This window comes from Typopeltis vanoorti, chromosome 18, assembly GCF_054136105.1.
Source record: "Typopeltis vanoorti isolate ZY-2024b chromosome 18, IOZ_Tvanoo_1.0, whole genome shotgun sequence".
Lineage (NCBI taxonomy): Eukaryota > Metazoa > Arthropoda > Arachnida > Uropygi > Thelyphonidae > Typopeltis > Typopeltis vanoorti.
Window position 1 is genome coordinate 19,918,168 of NC_143566.1, and position 20,370 is coordinate 19,938,537.

Here is a 20,370-nt window from a genome sequence, read left to right on the forward strand (position 1 = left end):
ATTTATAACCAAATATAAAAAGAATGAGAAAGTACAATATAGTGCTGGATGGTAAGACCCCCAGGCCTGAAGGCATCCAACATGCAACTGGGGAAGAACAGAGGGCTTCCACAAGTAGAACTAGTTTTTATGATGTGTCCAGGTCAAACCTGGAAGGAAGCTTGGTCACAGATGTTGCTGGTTGGAAAAGGGAGGCTCCCTGTTTCACAAAAAACCACAGGATTGAAACTTGGAATGTTAGAAGTATGAACCAAGGTAAGCTGGAAATAATAGATGGAAATGGAATGCAAGAAACTGGATATATTGGGAATAAGTGAACTTAGGTGGACAGGAATGGGCCATTTTCAGTCAGGGGACTATACGGTGTATTACTCAGGACATGAGACAAGTCGAAAAAATGGAGCATCTTTCTTACTCAGGAAAAAGATGGCTAGGTATGTATTGGGTTATAATCCAGTGAGTGACAGAATGATTTCTCTCAGAGTGAGTGGACATCCAATGAATATGACCATCATTCAGTTTATGCACCTACTACAGAGGCATCAGAAGAAGACATTGAAGAATTTTATGTCAAGTTACAAGAAGTGATAGATGCAGCACCAAAGTGAGATTTATGGTTACTTGTTGGAGATTGGAATGCAAAAGTGGGAGAAACCAAGGAACAAGGAATAACAGGTCGTTTTGGTTTAGGTATTCGTAACACTGCAGGGAAGAGACTAGTTGAGTTTTGTGCAGAGAATTCTTTGTTTGTTGCTAACACCTGCTTTAAACAGCACAAAAGAAGATTATACACATGGGTATCACCTGATGGACAACACAGAAATCAAATTGACTACATACTTGGACAGAAAAGATGGAGAAGTGCAATTCAGTCTGTCAAAACTTTTCCAGGTGCAGACTGTCGAACAGACCATGAGTTATTAGTGGCTACAATACATGTGAAACTACGGAAACTGAAAACAACACAAACGTATATCAGATATGATCTTGGAAACATACAAGCTGAATACAATATTAGCATACAGAACAGATTCAACACACTCAATTTGTGTGAAAGAGAACCAGATGAACTATGGGAAGAGATTAAAGATATAATTAAAACAGAAGCAAAGAAGAATATTCCAACAGTTTGTAAGAATAAGAAGTCCAAATGGCTGTCAGAAGATGCCATCAAAACTGCTCAGGAAAGGAGGAAAATGAAGGCCACGCAAAATATGCAGGAAGTACGGCATTTGAATGCAGAGTTTCAACGACAAGCCAAAAGAGACAAGGAAAAATACTTTAACCAGGAATGCCAACAAATAGAAGACCAAACCAAGAAAGGAAAAACAAGAGATCTTTTCAAAATGATCCGACAACTAACAGGGAAGTTTAGTGTGAAGGTAACAATATTGAAAAGTAAACACAAAGGATAACTTATGGAAGCTGCAGACATCAAAGAAAGATGGAAAGAGTATGCAGAAGCCCTTTACAGAAAGGACTCCAAAATTACTGAGAAATCTGAAGAGCAGGATTATACACAGGAGCCAGTACCACTTGGGAGTGGAGTGAAGTGAAGTGGGCACTGCAACAGATATCCAGTAAGAAAACACCAGGAGGAGATGGAATACCCATTGAGCTGCTCAAAGATCTGGGAGAAAAGGCAGTTAAAATTTTAACAGCTCTATATCAGCGAATTTGGATCACAACTACATTGCCTAGGCCCTAGGGAATGGAAAAAATCAGTTTGTATACATTTATTGAAGAAAGGCGATGCAAGAGAGTGCGAAAATTACAGAACTATAGCATTGATTTTTCAAGCAAGTAAAGTCTTACTTAAGATCATTCAGAAAAGACTGGAACCATTCATGATGAGAGAAATGCCAGATGAACAGGCAGGATTTCGAAAAGGCAGAGGAACAAGAGATCAAATCACCAATGTGAGATGGATAATAAAAAGAGCATAGGAAAATCACAAGAATGTCTACCTTTGTTTCCTTGACTATAGCAAGGCTTTTGACTCTGTAGATCATGTGAAACTGTGGAATGTGTTAAGAACAATGGGAGGCCCAGAGCATTTTATTATCCTTCTGAGGAATCTTTATTATGAACAAGAAGCTACTGTCCGAACAGATCTTGGAGAAACTGAGTATTTCACAATAGGTAAAGGGGTGCGACAAGGATGTATTTTAACTCCATACCTGTTTAACTTGTACAGCGAATACATATTAAGAATGGCAAGGCTGGAGGAGTCTTCAGTTGGAATTAAAATTGGTGGAAAAAATATTAATAATTTGAGGTATGCAGATGATACCACCTTGCTAGCAGAATGCAAAGAAGATTTGAAGGAACTTATGAAAGTTAAAGACGAAAGTGCTAAATACGGTGTTAAACTTAACCTCAAAAAGACAAAAGTTATGGCAACATGTGAACTTAATGATTTTGAAGTAGATGGGGAGAAAATGGAAGCAGTTAACAATTTTATGTTCCTAGGATGCCGAATTGATAAAGATGGTTATTGTACTGAAGAAGTTAGAAGAAGATTATTACTCGGAAAAAAAGCAATGACAAATTTAATCAAGATCTTTAAAGATAAAGATATTAGTCTCACAACAAAAATCAGAATCGTGAAAGCAATGGTATTCCCTGTGGTGCTGTATGGATGTGAAAATTGGACCCTGAGAAAGAGTGAAAGAAGGAAGATAGATGCATTTGAATTATGGGTTTGGAGATGCTTACTAAGAACACCATGGACTGCAAAGCAAACCAATAAATCAGTGATAGACAGAATAAAGCCAGATTGCTCCCTTGAAGCTATGATCATCAAGCAAAAATTATCACACTTCGGACATATTATGAGCAAATGACAGTCTGGAGAAGATGATGATGCTTGCTAAAGTTGATGGAAGCAGGAGAAGAGGAAGACCAAGAATTAGATGGGTGGATGGAGTTAAAGAAGCAACTGGAGTGCACTTGGAGGTTCTGAAAGACATGGTCGGGGACAGATCGGGATGGAGAGTGTATGTTCATGGAGTCGACAGGAGTCGGAAATGACTCGATGGATCATAACAAAAAAATAAAAAGAAACTTAAAAGTTTTGAAACCGAAGCCTCTCAGCTCTATACTTTGGCATTTGATTATGCACCTACCAAGCGTTATGATGGATTGGATTTATTTTCTGAAAGAATTGCTTTTTATTTCTGATTTCTGAATTTCTGAATATTGTGATGTTTGTCAGTAGAACCATTAATATATACAAATTTGAATATCTCTTCTTATGAATGAGTTATATAATATATAGTATTCTTTAAATATACCCACAAAAAAAAAATCAGCATCCAAAGATCTCAAACTTCTTCATTATCATGATACTTTTGATATCAACTGCTTTTGAAATATAGACATTAGAACACCAAATAAGTGCTTAAGGTGTGAACAATTACAGCACCTTGCTGAAATCATATCTTGTGAAGTTCATCTAGTTATAAAGATACAAAAACTTTGAATTTTCAATCACAAAATGATGTTCACTGCCTGTTAATTCATTAAAGAAGACAATCAAGATTTGCTGTTGGGATCTTGCAAACCATATTCTAACTTTCAGGAAGTGTACAGGACTCATGATAATTCTAAAAACTAACGTACCCTTCCGAAAACCATATATCAACTGTCTGGAAACCAATAACTAGTTCCTCTATTTCTGAAATGCCTTCACAACAGCTGTTAATGAGAATGAAATTCAGTGATAAAAGGGTTTGCCAAAATTACTTCAAATCATTAACACTGCTGAATATTAAATTAAGGGGATAAAAATCCCTTATTATTTTACAGCCAGTATGCAAAACTCTAAGATCGAAAACTACGATCTAAGAGTTTCATGCCGAAGAACTATTGGCGAATCCAAGCATAAGTGACCACCTGGTAGTACAACACCAAGGCAACTCGAAGCAAAGGTGGAGCAAGCTCCCTCAATATCCTTGATATTTTCTCATAATGTAAAAACACACAGCTCCTAAGAGATGTAATACTGCTTTACATTATGAGAAGAGATCACTACCCAGACTGGTTTCAACCTTTTTTGAGGTCTCATCAGTGAGTAGCTAGACCTGGATGATATCAAAGTTTAAATGAAAAGAAGTTTAGCCGTTTGGCTTTTCATCTTAACTGCTGAATATTGTTTATAAGTTCTTCTTATTTTTTTTCTGGTCTTCACTTTTTGTATACATTTGTGGCAATCCTGGTTGCTTAAATGTGTTTGGACTATCTTCAGTGATATATTTCATTTCTATTCTTGTCTAGCCGTTTCATAAATTTTCTTTCACCTTTGAAAATGGATGTTCGGTGCTGAATAATAAACATTAGTCAAAAAGAGAGAGGAAAACAAAACCCAAAAATTTTGTGGAATCTGCACATTTTTTGCAAAAGGCAAGAAAAGAAAACCACAGATCAATGTATGAAAAAAATTACACATGCAGTACTGCGACCTTCAAATAGTCAAAATTAATTTATTACTTCTAAAATATAATAATTCAGTAAAAAATCCACAATTAAAACCAGAAAATATTTTATACACTTTTAATAATAAATGTATTTCTAAACAGGTTTTCAGTTCAGAAAGTTCAGCTATTTGTTTTCTGGCCCATCACATTCAATAAAAACACTAAAACTTTAATCACTACGTGTGTATATTTGATTCTGTATTCAGAGGTTTTTTTTTTTTTTGTGAATACCAACTAAACAGGGCTAGAAACCTATAATATTTTCGAAATTATGGATTTTACAACCGTGTTATAACTAACTCTTTTCGTTATCCCGACGTTTCGATCTTCATATCAAGATCATCATCATCTGCACCATACACAAGACAAGCTGAGTTACATTACAAACCGTAAGCTAAAGAAACAATGATTTGATCACATGTTATTCTACTGGCATGACCTCTAGTGAAAAAAAAAATAATAACAATAATAATTTATAAATTACATCAAGATAGATTTAATTTAAGATAACATGAATAAACATTTTTTCTTATAGACAGTTTTCTTTCAGTAACAATGATGTCCTATTTTTAGTATTACAATTGTTATTTTTGATTTAGGATCCTGGATTTACTACAGTCCTGTTTATAGTTGTTCTTAGAGAGGAAGGTTCTGTGGGTCGAATATATGCCTTCCATATGTATGGGATTTTTAGACCTTCATTATTGTTCAGATTGGGGTGGTTGATAATGATTTCACAAGCCTCCTTAAATTTGCATTCATACCATGTTTTGGTGATATAGACAACTAGTGCTTTTCCAGTCAATTCTATGTAAGGTGTTCAGGGCATGATTAGAAAGGCCAGCTTCACCATAATTATTATACTTAATGTGTCGTTTGTGTTCTTTTTGTCTGATAGGAATTGTACGCCCTGTTTCTCCTATATATGGTATGTTACAGGTGCAATGAATGCGGTATACTCCAGGGTGGGCCAGTGGGGGGGGGGGGGGGTCTTTAGAAGAGTTGAGTAAGCTTTTTAATTTTGCAGCGGGTTTAAAGGTGGCTTTGAGGTTGTATTTTTGTAGTACTCTGTTTATTTTGTCTGATGTTCCTTTAATGTAGGAAATGGTTACAGTTTTGTTGCAGTCTGATTTGTCTTTGTTTTTTATTGAGGTCTTGTAGAGAATTTTGTTAATAGTGTTTTGGCTGTACCCATATTTTTGGAAAGTATTACTGATCACTTTAAATTCGTCTTTCAGTGCCTGTTCACTGGAGCAGATTTTCAGAGCCCTGTTTTTTAGAGTACTGATGACACCTACTTTTTGTGTTGGGTGGTGGTAGGAGTTCATGTGTATATGTTAGCAAGTATGTGTCGGTTTTCGGTAAACCATGAAGGAAAGATTGCCAGAAGGAAGACGTGCATTTAGAAATGGAAGTGTGTTCTGTTTTTCAATCTCAATTGTTAACTGTATGCGTTTGTGTTGTTTGTTTAGGTGGCTAAGGAATGTGTCTAGTGTCTGGCGACAATGGGACCAGATCGCAAAAACGTCAACGTATTCTAAGCCAGACTTTGGGTTTTAAAGGAAAGGAACCTAAAGCAAGTTGCTCAAAACGTTCCATGTAAAAGTTAGCAATGGGGGGGGGATAATGGCGAGCCCATGGCTGTGCCTTCTTTTTGTAAGTAGAAAGCATTTTTGATTACATATAAAATAACCAGAACATAATACATGCACAAAGAGCGGCGTGATAACTGGAGGGAATTTGTTCTGTAAAAGAAAGATTGTGTCATTGATTGGGACATTCGTAAAGAGTGCAGAGACGTCAAAACCAACTAATAAATCATCGTTTTCTAATGTAATGTCTTTGATGATGTTTATGAAGTGTTGTGTGTTTTTGATATAGGAGGGGAAAATGACCTACCAACTCCTTGAGTGTTGCCGCTAATTTTTTTGCTAAGTGAGTCGGGCTATCTATCCCTTCAACTATAGGCCTTAGCAGTGTGTTTTCTTTGTGAATTTTCGGTAGTCTGTAAATTCTTGGGGAACGAGCGTAGTGCAGAAATAATAGTTTTTTGACCGTATCTTCAGGCCATGTGGTAATTGACTTAAGTAGTGTCTCTGTTTTATTTTTTATTCTATTGGTTGGGTTGTAGTTAACTAATTGGTATGTGTTATTGTCTGAGACCTGCAGATTCATTTTTTCTACATAAGTGGTTCGGTTTAAAATAATGGTGGCACTTCCTTTATCTGCTCTAGTTATTACGATGTTCGTATTTGACTTTAGTGATTTCATCGCTGTTACTTCGTGTTTGGTTAGATTGCTTGTTATTGTTCTGTTATGATTTAAAATGTTGGCGGTTTCTAAACGTATTTTTTCTGCGCTGTTTGCACATGTATTACATTCTGGTTATTTTGTGTGGTAAAATGCTTTCTACCTACAAAAAGAAGGCACAGCCATGGGCTCGCCATTATCCCCCATTATTGCTAACTTTTACATGGAACATTTTGAGCAACTTGCTTTAGGTTCTTTAAAACCCAAAGTCTGGCTTAGATACGTTGACGTTGTTTTCGCAATCTGGTCCCATGGTTGCCAGACACTAGACACATTCCTTAGTCACCTAACAACAAAAACGCATACAGTTCACAATTGAGATTGAAAAACAGAACACACTTCCATTTCTAGATACACTTGTCACGCGTCTTCCTTCTGGCAATCTTTCCTTCGTGGTTTACCAAAAACCGACACATACTTGCCAATATATACACAAACTCCTACCACCACCCAACACAAAAAGTAGGTGTCATCAGTACTCTAAAAAACAGGGCTCTGAAAATCTGCTCCAGTGAACAGGCACTGAAAGACGAATTTAAAGTGATCAGTAATACTTTCCAAAAATATGGGTACAGCCAAAACACTATTAACAAAATTCTCTACAAGACCTCAATAAAAAACAAAGACAAATCAGACTACAACAAAATTATAACCATTCCATACATTAAAATAACATCAGACAAAATAAACAGAGTATTACAAAAATACAACCTCAAAGCCACCTTTAAACTCCTTGCAAAATTAAAAACCTTACTCAACTCTTCTAAAGACCAACTCCCCCCACTGGTCCACCCTGGATCATACCGCATTCATTGCACCTGTAATATACCATATATAGGAGAAACAGGACGTACAATTCCTATCAGACAAAAAGATCACAAACCACACATTAAATATAATAATTATGGTGAGCTAGCCTTTCTAATCATGCCCTGAACACCTTACATAGAATTGAATGGAAAAGCACTGGTTGTCTACATCACACCAAAACATGGTATGAACGCAAATTTAAGGAAGCCTGAGAAATCATTATCAACCACCCCAATCTGAACAATAATGAAGGTCTAAAAATCCCATACATATGGAAGACATATATTCGACCCACAGAACCTTCCTTTCTAAGAACAACTATAAACAGGACTGTAGTAAATCCAGGATCCTAAATCAAAAATAACAATTGTAATACTAAAAATAGAACATTATTGTTATTGAAAGAAAACTATCTAAAAGAAAAAATGTTTATTCATGTTATCTTAAATTAAATCTATCTTGATGATGTAATTTACAATTTTTTTTTTTTTCATTAGAGGTTATGCCAATAGAATAACATATGATCAAATCATTGTTTCTCTAGCTTACGGTTTGTAATGTAACTCAGCTTGTCTTGTATATTTGTGTATGCTCCAGATGATGATCTTGATATGAAGATCGTAATGTCGGGATAATAAAAAGAGTTAGTTATAATACTGTTGTAAAATCCATAATTTCGAAAATGAATGCTGATCACCATGTAACACTAAAAGAAAGGAAACCTATAATACATTTGCATTGTAGGTGGGCTAAGGATTTTTTTCTACTTCATTAATTTGATATTGTTCCTGTATTTTTTTTTCATAATCGAGAAATCCTACTCTCGATATGAAAAAGTTTCATATCGAGAGTAGGGTTTCTCGATATGAAACTTTTTCAAGCTGCTTCAGCCTTCAATATGCAGGGTAGTGGGTTCACACTAGAAATATGAAATATGAAATTCATCTCCTACCTTTTTAAAAAAATTCACAAACTTCTATGCCCACAGTGAGATTTAAACCTGCAGTGTGTCAGTTGGAGAGCAGATACCCTAACCATCCAGCCATCCAGACTAGATTTTTGCTAGATAAAAGTCCATTTAAAGATATAATCAGAATGTCATAAAACTTAAATGAACTAAGCTTTTAGTGAAGAACTTGAATAACCTTATGATTATTCAATGAATCCTTGTTCACATTGTGACGCTAACAAAGGTTTTTGTTTGCTAAAACTAAATAGATGCTTAAAACTGGAAATCATCTGTTTCAGTCAGTAATTTCTCTATCAGCTTATCCAAGGCATCATTTAATACTTTGAACCTGTACTATTCACTAGCTCATCTATGTTGTTCACTTCAATATCGAAATATTTGGCAAAAATGTGTGATAAGGGCTTTTATTTCACTGAGTACAATTATTCAAAGAAATTTAATTCAGTCATGAAACTTATCTCCCTAATATGATAACTGTATGCCACTGTCAGCTTCTGCAATTGTTGTGCCAAATTTTTCCTTCCCTGGATCACATCTTTATGATGCTCCAGTGAACTGATGGCATTCTTTACATGCACAGTCATTCGGTGTAAAATACGATCTTCCCTCAGGAATACAGGAGAAAGTCTTTGTACAGAAAGATCTAAGATCATAATAATGCTTCACAGTATAAGCAACACCAAGAGAGGAAAATCAGATTTATTAAAATTGTTAATATTTCCCAGGTTTTCTACCCAGCATGATCACACAACAATAACTGTGACAGGCACACAGCACTGAACTAATTATGGAAAAACAATTCAAATTTTAACTGAAAATAGGACTAATGTCCTTACATGGCATCCTCCTGGGTCGGATAACCATAGGTCATTGGTATTGAGAGGATGCTGTAATATAAGGAGTTTATGAAAATAAACTAAAACCTGACAAGTTTTAATCTGTGCTTTCATTTCATTAATGTTAATCACTGTGGTTATCATGTAATTTGTTGTTTATCCTTCTTACTTGAAATCAGTTGATCACTATTTCCTCAAACAGAACTGATATCAGTGTTTTACATTTGCATTGTTTTAAAGTTAGCTGGTCAACTATTTTCTCAGACAGTTCAGTATTATTCAAGAAATGAATATACCAATAACACAAATATACCTGAATTAATATACCAATTCAGTATTATTCAAGAAAATCGCTATCTCATCTCATCTTCTTTTCCCCCTCTTTTACCATGCGGTGTAGAGGGTTTATTAATCATCGAACCTCAAACTGTTCACAGGACAAGGTGGTCAGCCCTACACCCAGGTGTATCTATGTCCTGTAGTGTTGATTTCTCAAGGCCGGTGTGCCTGCTTTGCGGGATGAAAAACCCCAAGATAAACTGGGGAAAATTGATATTAGAACTATAAATATCAGTTCATTTTACATTTAGAGATAAATTATTTACAAAGAAATTTACCAACTGTATGCTATTTTTACTTGCTGCAGCCAATTTGCTGTTTGCTTGCTTAATTTTATAGGAAACCTCTTCTATTAATTAATGTTTAGTTCAAAACCATCCTTAAAACAAGCACCTGGCATGCACTAACCTCCTTAAATTATGAATTATTAGTGTCGTATCCCTGCAAAAATGCATAACAGGGGTGAAGATAGTGCAAAAATTGATACTGGCATCTTCATTATTCTGATTTTACAACACATAAACAAAAAAATTAAATAGGAACTTCTACCTTAGTAAAGAGATGGACCCTCATAATAGAAATTCCATTTTGAAATGTAAAATTTTCAAAATAGAATTTGAAAAATTCAGGCACCATGTGAAAATTTTTGGGTACCATAGTACGAGATACTTTATATTTGTCAAAATAGTATTTTAGACAAATTTCTGTTTTACTGTTATTTCTAAAAGCACTTTAATGATAATGCTTACTTATTTTAGATAATTAACAACAAAAATTGTGTTCAACAGGGACAAATTTCCCCTGCTGGGTGCTATTTTTGTTCTTTATGGTCTAAAATAGAAGCAAGCATACCATTAAAGTGCTTTTAAAAATCTCATAAAGCAAATGTAAATTGATGATTAGATATATGATGATGATGATTAAATACACAATTAGTTAACACCACTATCAACAATATCTGTGTTTCTTTTTGAAGACACTGCATACGAAGATTGTCAATGCAATCATTACATCATTGGACTTGAACCATCTTGAATATGATCAGCTTGGTTGTTGAGTATTAATTCAAAAATACTGTAACTAGGAAATCAGATTATGATGAGAAAAAAATTAAGTGAAAAAAGATATTTTCAAAACTGGCATAATATCAAATCTCACCTCAATGATGAAACAGGATATGTATCTGTTGCATCTGATATAAAAAGCTCTCTTGTTTTGACTAGTGGGTCTTGACAAACAAGATCTTTTCCTGAGACTGAAAGACAAAATATCCAAAAGCAATGCCATATAACATACTATCTAAAAGAGATATGAAAACATAATGCAATAATCATGCTTACAAAATTAAAAATGAGTTGGAATTACACTTAAATAATAAATAAAATCTGATGAAAACATTCACATCAAGAAAAAAATGAAGTTTTGTGTCATAAATTAACACAGTAGCCCAAGGAAAAGGGTGAATAATATATATATATTTTTTTTAATTTAAAAACCATATGTTTCAATCTGAAAATTAAATGTCATCACCAGATGATGACCTGTAATTTTCATGTTCTGAAACAAAACTTATGGCACACTAAAAAAACATTGAAAGAAATAAAACCATCAAGAAACATACAGTTATTACCAATAAGAACATTTTTTAGAGATTATATTTTTCTATGCTATTGTGAAGTTTCACGTTAATTTAACGAAATAATTCATAAGTATTCAGATCATACCACAAATCTTTCAATTTAAAATGGCTTCTATGACATTACTGAAGTTATGTTTCTAAAGAGATAAAAATGATCCGTCCAATACATAATGACTGTAATAATACTTATTACAGTCATCTCTCATGATGTCCATTTAATTTAAATAAATTTCTGATCTGGTTGACTACTTCACAGTCCCTAGACCTTGCACTTGTTATCACTAGTCAAAACAAATAACAAAAAAGTATATTCTACATATTGTCATTTGTTTGATAATCACATCAGCATCTTCTCTTGAAACTTATTTACTCAGGTGCCATCTCTCAAAGGCTGACAGCCATGATTTTCCACTTATTCCCATTTTGTGCATCTCTATATATCTGGATATACTTTTGCATATAGTGTTCTATGATCTTCATATAATGATGTCTTGGTCAGTCTCTTCCTCTTCTTCCTTATGATGATCCTAATTGGTAAGTCCTTCTCTTAAGGTTATAATCTAAGAATTTTATTTTCTTCTTCACAATCTTATTCAGTAAGTTTCTTTTTCAGTTTGTTCTTTCATGTACTTGTTTGTTTGTAACCTTTTCTATTCAGTTAGTCTGCCTTCTTTTTAGTAACATCTCCAGAGCAACATTCCCTTAACCTGTGCATATGTGTGTGCACACACACACACACACACACACACAATGGTCAAAAGTGAGTGCACATACCTAGTAACTGTATGTACAAAAATTTTGCTTTCAGAATTTCGAATTTACAGTCAACAATTTTTGAACATACTATAAAAATTAATTATATGATAAATCGTACTTGTCACTGATTTTATTTAATAATTTCTCCAATGATTTCATTCCAACACTACTCTAACCCAATACTTCCAACTGCTCTAATACAGTCTAATTAGTTACTTTTAGCATGTGCAGTGGGGGCAAATTGATAGTGACATCAGCACATTGCAGATGCACATGTATTTAAAGTGTCTACTGTCAAGATAGTACAGACACTTAAATTTGTGCAAATGGTGATGGATTTTTGTACCTACACAGATTTAAGCAAATTAATTTGGTGTTCCCAATTGTACAGGCTAGCTAGATGAAAAAGAAGGCATATTAATATGAGAAATATTACATAAGCAGTTTTAAATCCTCAAAATATCACTGTATAAGCACTATTTAGTATGCAACGTACAAGATCATTTAACAAAGATATTGTCACCAATTTTAGGTGTACCAAATTACATTCACCTTGAAGAACATAAATGACTAACATTCACCTTGGAGAACATAAAAATACATTCGCTACCATTATTATGGCAAGTCTGGAGTGGCAGACCATGCTTTGGACACCTCTTCACACAGGATTAGATGGGAAAAATTGAGTTAACATTTGTCACGTGCTTTATAGAAGCCATTCATTACAGGTCAGAAAGATTCTCCTAACCTGAACAAGTATCGTTGCATTAATTTGCCAAAACTTTGGGAGACTGTAATCTAAGATCAACTTCTTTTTTACAACATTAGAGGGAACCAAATTAGAACTTTAAATCTTTTGTCCATTATTGAATTGTTTCACTTATTCACTGTCACCTGTTAACTGTAACATGTACTCTGAAAATAATGGTTTGAAATCAAGTGAAATATAAGTTAATAAACATCTCTTTTTAGAATTTAGTTGGTTTGGTTTCGTAATACTGTTAAAATAAGCTCTGAATAACGTTCAACACTTATGCTTGTCTATTAGATTGATGTTCCTACATGGAGATGACATTGTATACAAAGCAAGACAGTTTGGCAAGATGAATATGAAATTAGCCAGACAATTGAACAGGTTAGCCTTCCTGAAATGATATCATGATAGCAATATTATTCCTGCTTTTCTCAAATTTAAAGAAGAGTTACATTCGGCTAAAGTACATCATATTTACCAACAGGTGAGTTTGATGCTCCTATGGGAACAAATTGCTGCTACTCACATAGAGCTTACCAAGTTAAATAGCACTATAATGGCTCTACATGAAAAGCTATTTAATGTTCTAAATCCTGAACTGTGAACCATCTTATATCACATCTCCAAAGTTTGGCAAAAAAAGAATTCAAAAAAGTAAAAAACGGAACATGAAGAAATTTGAAAACCTATAACAGCGCCAACATGCTATGCTCCAACCACAACTTTAATGTGATCGTGTGTGGTCAAAAACTTATCGTCACAAGTACTTAGAGAAGAAGCTAAGAATGCTCTCAGTCATAGTCATAATTTTGCTGTTACTTACACCTAAACAAGTTCCAAAACTAGAAATTAGGATGAACATAGAATGAGGGGTCTACAATCTTCCATCTTGAATAGCTAATAATGTGCGTTTAGACATAGCTAACATCCTAAACAAATCTAAACCACCTAAAAGCAATATACCACAGATTGAAAGAGCCGCTTTAAGAAAGTTATATAAGAATAAAAATATTGTGATTACTGATAATGCCAAGTTATCATGAATGAAGAGGATTACAACAAAAAAAAAAAATGCAGGACTGCTACGTGAAAATTCTACTCACCAAATTATTGATCAAAACCCCACCATGTCTCAACAGGGAAAAAAAAAAAAAAAAGTTCATAAATTATGGAAAAAGGCATCTTCTTGGCCCAAAAAAATTAACAAAATAAAAACCCGTTCATGTTTAACCACTATGTATTTATAGGGTCCTTTAAACGCTACAAATTTAATATTCCCCTATGCTCTATAGTTGATAGCATAGAAAGTTCTACTTGTATACTTGCTCAGCAGTTAGCTAAGTCGCTTGTCCCCTTTACTGGCAACTCCTCTACTTTTATAAAAAAAATTCTGTCTATTTCAAATTGCCGGTTAAAAATCACATCCTTAAAAATAGATACATAATGGTCGGTTTCAATGTCATGTCTTTATTTACTAATTTACCACTAATAGACAATCTTGAATTTATAAAGTCTAATTTTTTTCCCTTAATATCTTCGAATTATTCAAACTTGCTATGCATGCAGGTTACTTTACATGGTAAGGAAAAATCTAGAAACAGACTAATGGTACTGCTGCACCCCCCCACCCCAGCTAACTTTTTACATGGAACACTTTGAAAACAAAATACTTATCTACCACAGCAACATACAAGTTCTTAGTGTGGTTACATTGTTGATGTGTTTGCCATTTGATCCCACAGACCAAACACCCTGGATTCTTTTGTTATTTACCTAAACAGCCAACACCTCGAAATTCACTTCACAGCAGAAAAAGAATCTAATAATTGTTTGCCTTTTCTTGACACATTAGTCATCCAGCTTTCATATGATTCACTATTTTTTCCCATTTATAGAAAACCAACATCAACATACACACACACACAGGATGATATTTACATAAACAATCACATCATCATCCAGCACAACAGTATGGTAGTTTTAAAACACCACTTACACACTTGGCTAGGGCCATTTGTTCTAATGATGCATCTCTTTCCATCAAACTTAAATATCTTCGCCACTTTCGTGGCCAATGGCTACAGCTCCTACAAAATAGATAAAATACTACATGGCCCTCTTACTTCTTCCAACTCAAATACACAAGAATAAAACACCACTATTCTTATTCCCTATGTCTGAGTTGGTGACACCAAGACTACATCCGGTTTCACCAGTACAGCCGCTCTGGGCTGGCAGACCATGCCTTAGATACCCACCATAAAATTCGTTGGAAGAAAACAAAAATAATTCATTGCAGCAAGTTTAAATACCAAAGATTATTCAAAGAATCTTCAGCAGCTCTAAAAAACGTTCCTAACCTCAACAAATTTGGGTGCATGAAACTGCTCCAAATTTGGGAGACTTGCATTATGAGAACTTCAGCCCAACTGCCAAGACTACCAAATTAGCCTGCAAGAGGGCACCATTAGGACTTTAGGAACAATATTAGTTTCTTGCTTTCTTCCTCATTTGCTTTGTGTTAGTTCCTGAGTGCACATACCATATCTTTATGTTCCTGAAGATGGCAATGCGACATTGCCGAAATATAGAAGTGATTCATTAAAGTTACCTTTAATTAATATACTTCATTTGCGTTGTTAATTCCGTAAACTAATTACCAGTTACATAACCGTAATACTTCTTTTTTTACAACATTAGAGGGTGCAAAATTAGGACTTTAGATCTTTTGTCCATTACCATTTGAATTGTTTCACCTACTCATGTTGCATGTAAACTGTAACATGTGCTGTGCTCTGAAGATATTGGTTTAAAATAGAGCGAAATATGACATTCAGGAAAGAAAAACATAAGTTTAAAGATACATGAGTTCTTCTATGCCAAACAGAATACATAATTTGCAGTACATAACTGGATTAGTAGTCTAATCCTTAGTAGTCTAAAATATTGACAGAAACTGATGCTCATGACACCACAGTCTGATATATGCTAAACATCAGTGAAACACAGTGAGCAACAACCAACACTCTTCTACTTACACTTACAGGTGGGCCTGTTAGTATAAGCCTGGATACATACCTTCCCTGGCCAACAAGCCTAAGGTATCAGAATGGATATCAGTTCACCATCTGAGAATAAATTAACATAAGCAGTCTGGGTGCAGTGTGGATCCTGTGCACACAGATTCCAAAAGGAAATATCAAATCTGTTTAGTACTAAATATAGGCAATAGATGAGTTTCACAGCCTAGTGTAGACAAAAATCAGAACACAATTCTGGATTACTGTTTTCCCATTGTTTCCATCGTAGAAGAGGTATAATGTTTTCAGAGTTGAGACCTAAAATTTCTTCTTTTCAAAGGTACAGCTTTAAAATATTTTGTATGAAAGCCATGATACTGGACAACCAAATTTCACATCAGCTAACAAATAATCATACTGTCTGATACTGTTACTACTCTATCTAATGTAGCTGAAAGGAATTCAAAGCGGTTTTATATGGAAGGAGGAGGGAGAGGAAGATGCTACTAAAGCTATGATCTATAGAGGAGTTTGATGAATTGTGTAAGGGCACTCAAAGTATACAAGGCTATTCCTTTACACCCTATTGTAGTTGTCAAGGACTTGCCTACTTCAGAACCTGTCTAAATATCTTTCAGTTACTAGCTCATACATTGACAAAACAGACTCCTACATGTAGAATTTTGTTGAATTTCATCAAGAAGACAAATTGTTTGACACTGAAACCATCCAATCTATCTCCATGTAGCATGCCTTGATATTATTAACTTGTTCATGAATGTTCCCAGAGATGACAACTTATACTTTTCATTGGAACTCACCACTTTTGTTACCAAACTGTTCAATAATGCTCATAATGCAATTTAATGAATAAGTATAGCACAAAGAGAAATATTTAAATAGCAGATATAATTGTTTTAATATTTCATCTCTGTCACAAACATATCTAACATGTCACAAACTAACAGCCCCCCATAGAGGGCACCCCCTCATAAGACTAGTCTTTATATAGTCTAATTTCATTTTTTCCACTTAATGTTTCTTGTGTATGTTATTACAATTTTAACATCATATTCCTGAAGATGTCTCTATGAGAGAGACAAAATATTGAAACGATTAAACCTACCGTTTAATTGTGGGAAGTTTTCGGTATTGAGACTACATTATACTATAAATAAAGCATTGAATAAAAATAATCAATTAAAACCCGACAAGTTTCCCAAGTTGTTTACATCATCAGGGATACTGGTACATAAAAGTTTTACATAACAAAAGCCTATTAATAATTAATTACACATATCAGATGTTTCTGATAACAGATATAATTTCAGTGTCAAACAACTGTTAAATATAATCGATAAACCAGAATACAAATGGTAAATTCATCACTGTATACATGTTGGAACGATGCATAGGGATAACCACCTTATTACGGTTGGGAAGTCCAAGGATACTTGGAAGGCAGTGGCCACTTAAGTGCCTGTTAAAGCCACTGATGATGCATGTTGGAACATTGCTAGCTGTTGCTATCATGTTCTGTGGTATCACGTGTGTTATATCTTAGGTCCGTGGCAGTTAAATTTTTTAATGAAAGTAGACCATACTTGATGTAAAATTAAGCCTTGATTTTGATTGCATTGTATAGGAATCCTAAGCATTTGTGAGGCTTCTTTAAATTTTCTTGTAAAACAGTTATGATCAATATGACTTTTGTTTGTTACCAAAGTACTTGATGGCCAGTGATCCTTAGCATTTGCGAGGCTTCTTTAAATTTTATTGTAAAACAGTCACAATCAATATGACATTTTTGTTTTTACCCAAGTGCTTGATGGCCAGTAGTGATTATGTGGAATGCCAGGCCTGATTTATGCTCTCTTCTTTTTGTGATGTCATTTATGTGTTCAGACATACAGATGTCTCCCGACTTTCCTGTCTGGCCTACATAACAAATGCCACAAGAGAATCTCATAGATACCTGGTTTTTTCAATGGGGTGATGTGGAGATTTTGGAATCTTGATATTTTTTGTAAAGATAAAAAAGCCACTTTTATGTTGTACTCGCAGAGCAACACAGCCACTTTGTCTGTGACATTCTTGATGTAAGGCAACGTGATTGCATTCTTGAAATCTTGTTTAAGTAAGGGAGTTGAAGGAGATTTATTGAGAATTTTTCTGATTGTCTCAAGTTCAAAACTATTAAGTGTGAGGTTCTGTTTCAGGTAGTGCAGTTCTTCATTCAATTTAATTGACATGCTTGATATACTGTATGCCCTGTCTTGTAAGTTTTAATTATGCCTATATTTTGCAATGGATGGTGATGTGAAGCAGAATTTAAAAATATTCCTGTTGCGGTAGGTTTTCTATATGCAGAAAATGATAGCCTTTTTTCCTCTTCAATTACTTTACAAGGATATCAAGGAAGAGTAATTTTTTGCACAAGTTCAAGAGTGAATTTTATATTGGGATGCAAGTTGTTAAGATAATCTTTGAAAGCAATCAGCTCATTCACCATTCCCGACCAAATGACAAAAAAATCATAGATGTAACGTAACCAACATTTTGGTTTCTTCTGATAGTTTTTTTAATGGATTAGTTTTGAAATTTTCCATAAACCGGCTGACTAAGGCTGGAGAAAGGGAGGAACCCATGGCAAGTCCTTTTCTGTTCTCAATATTTGTCTTGAAATATGTAAGTGTTTTCCATGCAGTGTTTGAATAGTCCTACAGTGTCCGTTGTAGATCCACTGTGTCATTTCTGGGTACATTGGTGAAGAGACTGACTACATCTAAACTTGCTAAGATGTCTGAAGGGTCTATATTTAAATCCTTTACCTTTTCAATAAAATGTAAACTATTTTTTACAAATATTCTGTTTTTCCAATGTGTGGTGATATTTGGTTCGACAAATATTTCGCTAAGTTTGAGGTCAGAGAATCTCTCCCATCTACAATTGCCATAACGGAATATCCTTTTTGTGTATTTTTGGCACATCATAAATTCTTGGGACTAACAGATGTTTTGATGATAAAGATTGTTTTTAATTCTTCTGGCCAAATAGATAACTTTGTGATCGAGTCATTGGTTTTATTATGTGTATGCCATGTGGGATACCTGTCTAAAGATGAATAGGTATTGAAATCTTCTAATACCTATTGATTTTTCTTGCATATTCATCTGAATTCATAACCACTGTTGTATTTACTTTGTCTGCCTTGACTATTACTATGTTTTTATCTCATCTTAATTCTTTAAGCACTATAACTCTGATTTTGGTAAGTTTCTACATGGTAATTTACATTTTAGCAATAAGGCTGAAGTTTGTATACGCATGAGATCTGCTGAATCTCTAGGAAGATTGCAAATTCCTTTTTTCAATTTGTGCTATAATGTCTACTTTTGGAATGTTCTGTGGAGATATGGCAAAATTAAAACCTCTCATTAGGAGATTTTTTTCCATTTTAAACGGGACTTTGGAAGAAAGATTAATGACAGCTTTAGACTGATCTAAATGTTTTTCTTTTTCGTGTTGATGCAGGCTAAACTTTCTTATCTAATTATAATGATCATAACTGTTTTACATGAAAATTTAAAGGTGCAATAAAAATCAAGGCTTAATTTTACGTGAAGTATGGTCTGCTTTCCTCAAAAATTTAACTACTACAGACCTAGGATATAACATGCATTATACCACAGAACGTGATTGCAACAACTAGAAATGTGCCAACATGCATACAGTAACAAATTTACTATTTGTATTATGTATCAACTCTGCCATAAGTGGAGCATATGCTCATCCCTATGCTGGTCTTAAGCCAGGGTAAAAGAAGAAGGTTAAGCGATGGGCTAATCACCCATCCTCGTAAAAAATTTCTGATTACAGAAACCATGAGTAGAACGTGGCCTCATACAAACATTCTGGTTTACCAATTATATTTAACAGTTGTGATTACCTTGATAGACCTGTGATTTCATCAGGATTTCTCCATGACTGCAGGTCGTAAAGAGTCTCCAGCTATTCCTGTCTTGGGCCATTCTTCTCCATTTTCTTTTGACTTTCTTAATCATTGGGTCTTCCCACCTTAAGACTGGTCTTCCAGGTTTCCTTTTGGTATCTCTCGGATACCAGTTTGTAACTCTACTGTCTATCTGTTGTCTCTCATTCTGGGAAGATGTCCTGCCCATCTTATTTTGCTGTTGTAGATTGCTTTTATTATATCCGTGAGTCCAGCATTCTTCCTGATTTCTGTGTGTCTTACGTAGTCTATTTTGTTTATATTGCACATTCTTCTTTCTATTGCACGTTGAGTTGTTATTAAGCTTTGTTCTTCTTTTAAAGTTGTGTTCCATGTTTCACTGTCATAAGTTAATGCTGGTAAGATGTGACTATTGAAAAGATGGGCTCTTATTTCTATATCCATGTTTTGGTTGGTAATTGTTGATTTTATTTTGTTGAAGGCTA

At 34.4% G+C, this 20,370-nt stretch overlaps 1 protein-coding gene across 5 annotated transcripts in view; it reads right to left on the minus strand.

The window, feature by feature from the left end:
* The window catches only part of Gug (arginine-glutamic acid dipeptide repeats grunge), a 565,908-nt gene that overhangs the window by 260,052 nt on the left and 285,486 nt on the right, over nt 1-20,370 (minus strand). For all 5 annotated transcript variants that reach the window (XM_090408198.1, XM_090408202.1, XM_090408199.1 and 2 more), the window contains one exon: nt 10,902-10,998. In XM_090408198.1, coding sequence (XP_090264324.1) covers nt 10,902-10,998 — 97 coding nt within the window. The remainder of the gene's footprint in view (nt 1-10,901; nt 10,999-20,370) is intronic.